Source organism: Onychostruthus taczanowskii, unplaced genomic scaffold, assembly GCF_017590055.1.
Source record: "Onychostruthus taczanowskii isolate IOZ18803 unplaced genomic scaffold, ASM1759005v1 scaffold1, whole genome shotgun sequence".
Classification (NCBI taxonomy): domain Eukaryota; kingdom Metazoa; phylum Chordata; class Aves; order Passeriformes; family Passeridae; genus Onychostruthus; species Onychostruthus taczanowskii.
The window spans coordinates 6918869-6929996 of NW_024496525.1; the positions used below are offsets into that span (position 1 = coordinate 6918869).

Genomic DNA, 11128 nt, shown 5'->3' on the forward strand with positions numbered 1-11128 from the left:
TCTTCAGAAGGAAAAACACCATGTGTGACTCATGGGTCTCATTTTTTTTTTTATCCTGGTACACCTCATCCTTTTTTTATTAGGGTATCTTTTTATCTTTATTAGAAGGACAGACTGTGCCAGATTTTATATACAGAAGGTAAAAAAAACTGTCCACACTTCGAAGTATTCATAGTCTTAGGAAGTTGTTTGAAGTAAACCATTTCTTTGGTGTCAGGAGGGCTTTCTGGGCTCCAGATAGGGATGTGCTGTAGAAATCTGTATGGTCTTCTTAGCAGCAACAGAAATGTCATTTTTTATTCTTACTGGTCTCCTGCACTGTTAATGATCACACATTCCCTTCAGTCAAGTTCACGTTTATTTAGTTGAAAAAGTGCTGCAAATATCCCAAAAGTCTGTCACTGGCTGCTCCTATTTTAGAGACTTGTGCTGCCGTAACTAGGACAACCCTTTACAAATTTTCGTACGATATAAACTTAGCAAGACCAAGCAGTCAGATTTGGGAAATTCCTTGGTCCAGTTGACTTGGCTAGGTCTCCCAAGTAGTGAATTTAGAGATAAATCTTAGTAAGCAGCACCTCTCTTTCTGGGGCAGAATAACCATATCTTGATAAAACTTTTCTATACAAGGGAAATGAAAACTGTCCTAAATGTACTTAATTGCTTTGTTAAAAGTGGAATTTGCTGAATTTGGGATGTTTGATCTTGAAGTTGTACTGCTGCAATGATGCTATTATTTATGTTGGACCTTTCTGAATTTCATTTTTGCTTAGGAAAAGAAGATACACTGAAAGTAAATGACCCATGCATGCATTCTCTTGACTTTGTCTAAAGCTTATGAACCTTTTGGACTGAGAAGTCCATCTTGGGTGATCTGCAGGTGTAATGCATAAATGGCACTGGATTATCCTCTGGGATTTATTGTGGTTTTTAAGAGATTCTGAATTTTAAGAAAGAAAACTGCTTGTAAACTAGGAGGAAATCATGGCAACGGCTAATTCCAGATGGAAGTCTGTCTCATGTTATTTTCTCTTATGCTAAAAGTTCAAGGCTGTGTAGTCCTGCAGTTTTAACTGATTATATTATTATAATTGTTTAGTTTACTGAGCACTTTGTATCACTATAACACCTTCACATAAAGCTATGAGAGTACTCAATTAAACGCTGTGACACCTCCAAGGTGAAGGCAGGTCCTGTTTGCGTGCTTTGCATAGGGGAAAGGTTGCACAGACAAACCAGTGGTGCAGTTGCTCAATACATAAAGATGTCACACATCTTCTGTGACACAGTCACTCAAAGATGTTTTTCTTCTCTCTTCACCCAATGTTTCCTTCAGCCAGTTCAAGTGTTTCCATAGTCCTGTCCTTCTATAGGATTTGTTCATAAGCAGTATGGATTTATTTTCCTAAATTGTTTTGTTGTTTCTAGTTGGAGCACAACCCCACATCATTGAATTGGCATAATTAAAGGGAAAATAATGCATGGGGAAAGTCTCTTAAACCAGTTCACCATAGGTTAATTAATTGTGCCATAGATGAATGCTATTGGATCCCACTGAACTAAGCAATTAAGCCTCTATTGGATTTTGCCAGTCTTCAGTAAAGCCAAAAGGAGAAGCAGCTCTCTGGATGCTTACATGTCAGTCCCCCCTCACCCCCCACAATTATTCTCTTAATGAACAGAAACCAATCTTATTCTGGCCATATTTTGCTGCTTACTAACTTGCTTGTTTCCTAAAATCATAAAAACTAAACATCCTCTAATTGGAAAAAAACCCTTCTTTTTGAACTGAGGATTCAGTCACTAATCATGGGCTATTAAATCCCAGATTATTAAATCACTAATTGCAGATATTAAATTATGTCACTTCCTAGGCAAAGTAACACCCAGTTTATATTAAGAAAATGAGATGTCAGAAAGATGGCTCTGTGAAAGAGTTATATAAAAAACCCCACTAAAGCCATATCAGTGCAATGATGAAGTTAAGATTTTCAATTTACACGAGACAGCAGATTCAGTGTTAGATGTGATTCTGTATCTCTCCATCTATATATCATTATAGATCTCGTCAATATACCTTTTGTCTCTTCAAGCTTTTTTGACACCTTTAAAAATCAGACTGTTCAGTTGGTTTAATTTACAGCCATGAGGATATTTTTCCCTGGCTCATCTTTTGTCTGCAAATGGGTTTGCTTTCTATAATGATGGGAAATAATTGGCTCTCTATATCAGAGCTATTTCTTTCTGTGGTGTTCATCACAGGATTTATTTCATCAAGCTGTAAAGTAAACAGGATTCTCTTATCCCTCCTTTCACATGTGAGAAACTGAGACTAAAGCTAGGAATTTTTGCAAGTGGCCACCTTGAATTTACTCCGCCTGAACACTAATAGTTCTAAATTAATTTCTGCGGACTTCAGTTTGTATATTGTGGCATGAAGACTATCCTGCAACAGTAGAATTCAAACTCTTTAAAATGTTATCTTCTTTTAAGGCTGTCAGAGTCTTACAACTTGTACTTAAGCCAGGCATTTGAACCAGCAATTAAGAAGTGAAGGTCTTTTTATATCCTTTTTGGTACCTTTGCACCAGTCAAGCCATTTAATAAGTCTTAAAAGTCAAGTGTAGCAAACAGTTGAGCATATTTTTCTTTTTCACTGTGCCTGTCTGAATAACTGCATTTTTTCCCTTGAATTTACAGCTTCTGTCAGTCCTGTACTCTTAAGAGGCAGTTTAGCTGATTTAGGGAGTGAATCAGTAGATTTAATGGACTATACTGATCTTACTTTAAACAGCTAATTTTCAATATCCTTTGGGCTATTTGAGACAAGCAGGAAAAGTGCTGCTGATCTGATCTGATTACATTTCATTGTTGTCTCCAATGATTGAGTGTTTAGTACATTTGAATTGGGAGAAGAAGTATTTCAGGTTTTAGCCTTCCAGTTCATATGAATTTCAGTTTAGTAAAAGCTGGAAGTAGTTTAACATGTGATGTGATGTCTTCATAAAATTAGGTAGGCAGAGTCGAAGCGGCTCAAATGAAAAAAAGAAATAAGAAATCCAGAAGACCTAGCCAGATAAAATGAAAGATGTTGACTTCAGCTTTATATGAGACGAGAACTAGCTGCTTGCCTGGATTCTCACTGTACAGCTCAGGCAATCTGAAGGAGCTGTGTAACTTTGCAGTTTGTGCTGCACCTAATTAAGTGGACTGTCAATCTGGTCTTACTCTCATCGCTAAGATGAATTTAAAATGTAGCTATGTGCATGTCTTTAGCTTACATCTAATGTAGCTATTTATTCTGGATAATTCTGCTATTAGAATTTTCATGTCAGTGACTGAGCAAAAAGGGTAGGGTTTTACTCAGTTGTATGTGAGGTGGTGTCTTGGTTTAACCCCAGCAGCCAAGCCCCACGAAGCTGCTCGCGCGTGATGATGGGATGGGGGAGAGATTCAGAAGGTAAAAGTGAGGAAACTCATAGATTGAGATAAAGACTGTTTAATAGCTAAAGCATAAGGTGCTGGTGTAAGCAAAGCAAAACAAGGAATTGATTTACCAGTTCCCATGGACAGCAGCTGTTCAGCCATTCCCAGGAGAGCAGGGCTCCATCACATTTAAAGGTTACTTTGAAAGACAGACTCCATCTCCATCTTTCTGAATGTCCCCCTGTTCCTCCTTTTTCCCCCAGCTTTACATGCTGAGCACAGTGCCATATGGTGTGGGATATCCCTGTGGTCAGTTGGGGTCACCTGCCCCCGCTGTGTCCCCTCCTGTGCACCCCCAGCTCACTGGCAGGTGGGGTGGAGTGAGAAACAGAGGCAGCCTTGGCACTGTGTGAGCTGCTCAGCCATAATGAAAACGTCCCTGTTTTGTTTCCAACATTGTTTCCAACACAAATCCAAAACATATCCCTATACTTGCTGCTATAAAAAAAATTAACTCTACCCCATCCAGTACCAGCACAGAGATATGTGAAAATAGCTATTCAATAGGAAAGCATTGCAGAACAGATTCTCATGTCCCCTTTCAGTAGTGATGCTCCTTATGCTTATCCACATGCAACAGGAGTGCTCTGTTATTCCAAAATTGGATAGCATTGGTCCAGAAAGTTGGAATGTCAAATCATTCTGCCTTCTGATGACTGATAACTATCCCATAAACTAAATTTTTGCAGATACTGTCCCATGGTAGTAAGGAAGGTGCTTTTTTCTTGAATTGCAGTAAGATACTACAAAGTGTTTATACATGACACAAAATGTTAATGATCTCTATAAATACAATGATAATAAAAAATATAGTCTTCCTATGTATGCATTAGAACCTTTATTTCTTAATTGATTAATAGATCTTATTTGTCATCTCAGGCAGTGCCATTCATTGCATGTAACCCTTGATTGTTTTATTCTGTCAATGTATCCCAGTATGTTTTCTAGGTACCTTTATGATTTCTATTGGAAACTGCCAAGATACTTCCTGGTACTGGTTTGCATGGATACTATAGTTTTGAAATGCTTCCTGGTTTTGACAAACCTTCTCTCTGTAAAGCCTCTGTGAAGTTTCAGGGACAAATTAATATGAACTTTTAGGTAAAGATCTTCAGCACGCATGTCTCTTTTGATAGACTTCTTTATGTAGCCTATCTAGATACCACAAGTTTTGTTGTACTTATTTTAAAAGTTGATTAATGTTCTGGCTTTGGGAGACAAGCAACTTTGGAATAGTTGAGATCCTCACAGTTGTGTGATACTTTTGTGCTGAATTAAATCAGCATGCATCCCTTCAGTTAAAGCACAAGGTTATTTTAAGTGTTGTTTCCTTGAAGCTTCCATTAGAATCAGATGTTAAATTCTGAATTTGCAATCAGAGGAGATAGTCACTGATGGATGATGTGTACCTTTCCTCCTTCTCTCTCCTTTCATGTCAGTTCAGATCCCTTCTGGGGAAATGAAGTACCAGCTAAGCATAAGATATATAAAGTAGTAAAGACAATTCTTCAGAAAGACCTATGCCAACTCTACAAAAAGTTCAGTTGCTCTTACCTTGTGAAAGTCTGCTATCTTTGTGCCTATGTTCTCATATATCTTCTGTAGAGTGTTGCCTAATTTCTTTTGATATCTGACTAACCTCATTGCAGTTTCCTCAATTGTAGAAGTGTCAGGAAACTTTCACGTAAAATGAACTAAGCAGTAGGTCTATTCTGTTATAGCTGTTGAATTTTTCTGCAACTATTATTCAAGTCCCTGGGTGTTTGCCATTTATTTGAATAATTGATAGTAGACAAATTAGGCCACAGGCGTAGGGCAGGGTGAAGTATTTTCTGGTGTATTTTTACAGCATTTGCTGAGATGAGGCCTTGATCACAGGTCAGGTTTGAGTCCCACTGCAGTAAGTATCATTCATTACTGGAATGCAGTGTTGCCCTGTTTAGTAGCACCGAGGGCAGCACTGATTCTGGTAGTGGTGCAGACCCTCTCCTCAGTCTCTCCACCATGTCCAATGTGCTGTTCCACAGCTGGCATGTGAGACTTGAGGTGTGTGTCCTGGGAAGGGACAGCTACACCTCTGCCAACGGGACTGTGGAGATGTAATACATGTTTGTGATCTTTGACTGCAGCACATGGTAGGTGAGGTCGCAGGGCGCCTGTTCTTCATTTTTGTTGCCTCTAAGTCATTGGTAGGTCTGAGGGGGGATGATAGGAGTAGACCAAAAAAAGGTAATTAAATCCGGTTTTCAGTACCTGACAGTTCAGTCAGGTAGCATATCTCATGTATGACTTAGTAAGAGGCCTGTCTGTGGTGGCTGGGTGCCATGGGAAACTGGTCAGCAGAAAGCATTGCACATACCTCTCTCAAGTTAAAACCACATGGATCGAAGGGGTTTGCACCGTTGCTGTCTGTCTTTGTGCTAGATAATAAATCTTTTCCAGCATGCTTTGTATTTTTGCTGACAGGATACTTCAGCTCACTAATTTCTAATCCTTCTGTTTGAGCTATACCAAAACTTGTCACTCCTGCTACTTCAGTGTTTGGCGGACTTGCAGTTGAAGAACAGATCAGAAAAGTGAATACAAGGTATCTTCAGTCTTGCTCAGATGCTGCAGTGCTTCCTGTCCTTAAATGTTACTTACCTGCTGACAAGCAGATGCAGTAATGCCTATCTTAGTCATTTATGTAGCTATATGGACAACTACTAGGTTTTTCTTCCTTGTTGAACTTCTCATGCAGGGTAATTGAAAGTTCATCAACCCAATGGTGATATTGAGTTTCTTGTGAAAAAAAAATCAATTTGGAATCATAGGTACTTTAAATCATGGATTCATCAAGGTGACCCTGTTATTTTTGCTGTTTGCAGAAGCTGGAAAAATCCAACTTGGATAACTGGGAGAACATCAGAGGACCCAGTCTGTGGGAAGATTCCAGGACGGTTCAGAAACAACGGCGGGAGGCTCTCCGTCTCAAGACTGAGTGACTGAGAAAGCTGCCTTTGCTGCCTCTGGAAAAAAAGTCAAAAAAATCTCAGGCTGGACTGTCTTAATTTTTAATCCAGTGTCAGGAAGAGATATGGGAGCATTTGCACTGTACAATTCAGGTGGTGTATATATAAGTAACTGTGAGATCAGAACAAAAGGCACTGTATTATATGAAGCTCTTTGTTTGCATCCATTACATCCAGGCTGTATATGTGAATTTTCAATTTAAAAAAGCTGATTATTCTACTGAGACTATCCCATTGTTTTTCAGTCTCTAACATTCAAAACTGCTTCAGCAAGGAATAACATTTCAAGAGTCACTTGTCAGTACCAGAAGTTGTCATCCTAATGAGAACAACAGTGCTGTCATCTAGATATGTGTGACCAGATAAGTGCTGCTTCAGGGAGCCCCTGCATGACTTCAGGCCCTTTAGCTTGGAAGGGACTCTACAGGCATATCAGCTGTTCAGAACAATGAGTCCAATTTTGGCTAAATAATACTCTTGTGTTTAATTTCCAGGGACTGCATAAAGGCATGTACTGAGTGTCAGCTGATAATTGGTCAAATAACATTTGTTTAGAGGTGATTAAATTTCTGTGATTAGTTTATCAATACCTTCATGCAGGCTGGACCTCTGCTCTGGAACCTCTCAGTTTAAATTGGAAGAACTCTTCCTTGCAAAGAGCTGTGCTGCTTCTCTGTGAGTAAATACTGTAGCAGAATCTTCTTGAACCATTACACAGTGGCAAAGCTCATCTTACAGGTGTATTTGTGCATGTGCATAGAAGTCTTTTATGTTCCAATCAATTTTTCTGAAATGCTTTTCTTTTTATATTTGTCTTTGTGTGCTAAATCTTTGCTGTTAGAGGACATTGTGCTAACATTCAGGACCCTTCTGCAGAGGGAGTCCAATGAAGAAGCACCTTCTCAATTTTTCAAGTGAAATTAAGCTTTTGATAAGGTGTTGCAATAGACTTGTGAAACTCCTCATCAGAGGAATGGAGCAATAGAATACGTATTAACAGCAGAGTCTCATTTCAAAACTCTCAGTGACACCTATTTGTAAATCCTTTTGGAACTGTCTTTGGAAAAAGTGTTGCCTCACTCCCCTCTGCAGGATGTGTCAATTGCAATCTGAATGTCCTTTTGGACACTTTTTTTAGGGTAGCCTCCTCATGTAGATCTTCTCTCAGCACTTCATTTTCTTTAGACTGACAGTGGTGAGGCCCAGTCTTTCACTCAGGAGGAAGAATTAACATTGATTTTTAGGGAGTGACAAAGGAATTCATAAAGCATCACATGAAATATCTTAGGCGTGTTTTGTACATGTTTTCTTCTGATAGAGTTGTGAAAACCATCAGAAAATGGTGGATGAAATCTGGAACAAGGTTGGAGCTGTGTGTTAGTGTATTTCCCTGTTCAATGTCATAGATATCTCTGCTTCTAAATCAAGTATGAACAAATTAAACCACCCAGGAGAGGAATAACAGGAACAATGCAAAAGTAGGCAATAATAAATGCTATAGGGAAACCAGTGAAAAGCTAAAATACAGAGGCATTAAGCTGTGCTCGACCTAGACAAGGAGGAAAAGGAGGAAATTGCTTTAATTGTTGTGTCATTCGGCAAATAAAATATAAATATGACAACTAATGAGTAATTAATACTGCGTAACTTGTTAAGAACTTTTTCAGCTCTTAAATTCAAGTTCAGGTGCAGTTCCACTGACTGGAAGATTGACCGTGCAAAGGACATCAGAGCTTTGGCTCTCCTGACAGCATTCTCTCAGTTAGGACTCTTGCTGCATCACTGCTAATGTTACAGTGAGAGCTAGACCACTGGAAATGTGTCTTTGCATTCCCCACTGGTGTGGACTCTGCAAATTCACTGCCTTTTTGAGAGGATGCACATCTTCCTTTTCCCTGCTTTGATTGAAGATGGGAAGCTGCCACTGCTTTGCATATGGAGAGGCGTGCTCAGTTCCCAGGCTTGCATGATAGCTCACAATATGGACCAGCACTGCTCCTGAAATAAACACATGGATTTCTAAGAACAGCATGTGGAGGAGAAACAGCCCCTTTCTCCATGTGAAGAAGCAAAGATATTTCTCTTACATGAAGCCCTTATCCGTTTTCTTGATGAATAAAACACTCACTGAAATATCCTGTGTATTTTTAGTAATTTGATATTATGCAAAGACTGTTTTGGGAATGGTCATCTTATTTCAGCAGATTTGGAATGTAGTTGTAAATAATTACTTACGTGGAACAATTTATTATGTCCTTAGGCCCCAATCTTAGTTGATTGTTTGCTTGTTGTGGGGTTCCCTCGCCTTTCCGTTTTCTTAGGCACTAAATGTTCCTAAGAGCATATGTGTAACTACCTTTTTGAAGTGGCCTCTCTGGAAAGCAATGGATTTATCTTAGCATCTCTGAGAAAAAATTATATGCAGTTGGAAAACTTGCATATAAACTTTCCAACTTGTCCTTCTCTTCAGCTTACATTTTAGAAGACAGCCTATATCTGTCGATTGTCCACTAAAATAAAAACCCACCATGTTTTTAATGATGACTTATTTTAATAATTTTTTAATGTTGATTCTTTTATGAATTATAAAAAATGCTAAACCAATAATAGCTGGTACAGAAGCTGTACTTTTCACAAAATGGGAAGGGCTATTCCAGCAATTCATCTTTATTGCCATGCACTTGAACAATGGCTTGATGTTTTATGCTGTGCTTTTCTTACCCATTGAATTGGAAATAATACTTTTGAAAGGCATGTTGAGAGCCAATTAAGTCTCTTAAGTTGTCATGCAACCTAGAGTAGAAGGCACTCCAGAAATGTGGAGAATTATAGTTCATAACAGCAGCAGGAGAGGCAAATTTCAATTAGTTCAGAACTCATGCTCAGTTTGGCTGCTTATTTGAACTATCCTTTTGAAAGCCAGTTAGAGCACTTCTAGTTATCTTTAAGGCTCCTGAAGACAACTTTGTTCAGCTCCTGAATCATAATTCTAAACATCTGTGAGTGGAGGGAGTCAGAGGTAATTAAGTACAATTGTCAGTCTGAGACATTAATTGACATTTTTGCATCTTCTTTGGTAACTGGCATCCACAGATCTGAGGAGAATGAAAGCAAGGCTTTAGTGAGAGGTGTTCAGTATTATCAAGGTAAAAGAGAGGACTGAAGAAGCCATATCTTCTAATCAGTGTTGCTGAAATTAGAAATAAAACAAGCAAGCCTGGCTAGGTGTGTACGTGGGTTGAAAAATCAGTTTCAAAATCCCTGTTCTGACAGTCAAGGAGAGGTGTTTATCTCTCTCATCAGCAAGCTTGGTCTTTGGGATCTTCCATAACAAGAAAAGCAGCAGGACATGGAATTGGAGGAAATCTGGGGCACCTGTCTCCAGGGTCAGATGTGGGTATCTGCCTGGATGGTTCCTGGTGGCAGCTGTCTGCAGCCCAAAATGCTGCCCAGACCTCTGTGTGAGATGTGACCTGTGGATCCTGCTTATTGAGAGTTGTTTTCCTACTGTACTTTGAATGGGCAGATGCGTGGGTGACCCAAAATGCTCACTACCTCAGCTCAGAGATATTAACAGATAAAGGAGAACCTTAGGAAAAGCTGTAGCTGCTGTGGTGCCAAAAGCTCTCAAAACTACTGAATAGCACAGCAGTTGAATTTTGAAGTTCCTAGATACATCTGGAGGAGCAGTTGGATGTTAAAAACTTACTGAATTAGAATGCAGAGAGCAATCTTGCTCACAGTGATCTTCCAAGGTCTTGAGAAAGGGTCTTGTACCCAAAAAAAGATACATTATGGTGTAATAAGACATGAGTGATGGGAATTGTAGATCAGAATATAGAATGCAAAAACTTCTGAAAAGCAACTTAAGTCTATCCCATCATCAGCTGGGGACCAGTCCCAAAAAGCAGAGAAAGAAATCCATTTCTTCACAGAGAAGCAGCAATTTAGAGAGATTTGAAGGTCAGTGTTCATTGGATGTTTTACGTGGACACTTTGAGTTTCACTGTGCTTGCCTGTGTCTGGATGAAACTCAAAACAATAGTTTTCACTGTGTGAAATAACTACACAGACCCTTGTACTTGATGATTTTGCATTTGCTCTGACTTGCTATATTTGCATTTCCAGCTTGAATCCAGGGCAAGTTTCATTTTATATTCTGTATTTTCCAGAGGCACTTATTTCTGCAATAAATGGGAAAGCCTAATGTTATCCTTTGCTATAAACTGTGTCCACTTGAAAAAGAAAGAAGGGCATGATTTGAAGTCTTAAGAAAGCAGAATAACTATTTTTACATTAAGATGGTCAAAGAATTTTCCTTCAAGCTTTTATGGTTAGAAGGGCTGCTTATTGCCAGTATTTTCAGTGGAAAACCACCTTTCATCCTTCAGTGGAGTAAGAGTCACAAAAAAATTTCCACTCTTATTTTAGACTAGCTGAGTAGAAGCCTTTAATCAAGGGAAGGTAATTGCTTAGTGTTAGGCCTTCATTTCTTACAAGGGCTTGCAACCAGACTCAGCCAACACACAAATAGGCTCTAGACTTAGAAACAAAACCTCCATACAGATGTTCTTCTTAAAACTTGTACTCTCCTCAGGAGCCAAAAGCAGTCTTTCCTACCACTGGAATCG

General features: G+C 39.0%; 1 protein-coding gene across 1 annotated transcript in view; it reads left to right on the top strand.

Annotated features, from left to right (window-relative positions):
• LOC121341553 (cytochrome c oxidase assembly protein COX16 homolog, mitochondrial) overlaps nucleotides 1-10734 on the top strand; it is a 47812-nt gene extending 37078 nt beyond the window's left edge. Inside the window, exon 4 of the mRNA XM_041415172.1 lies at nucleotides 6354-10734. Coding sequence (XP_041271106.1) covers nucleotides 6354-6470 — 117 coding nt within the window. The 3' untranslated portion in view covers nucleotides 6471-10734. The remainder of the gene's footprint in view (nucleotides 1-6353) is intronic.
• The last annotated feature ends 394 nt before the right edge of the window (nucleotides 10735-11128 follow it).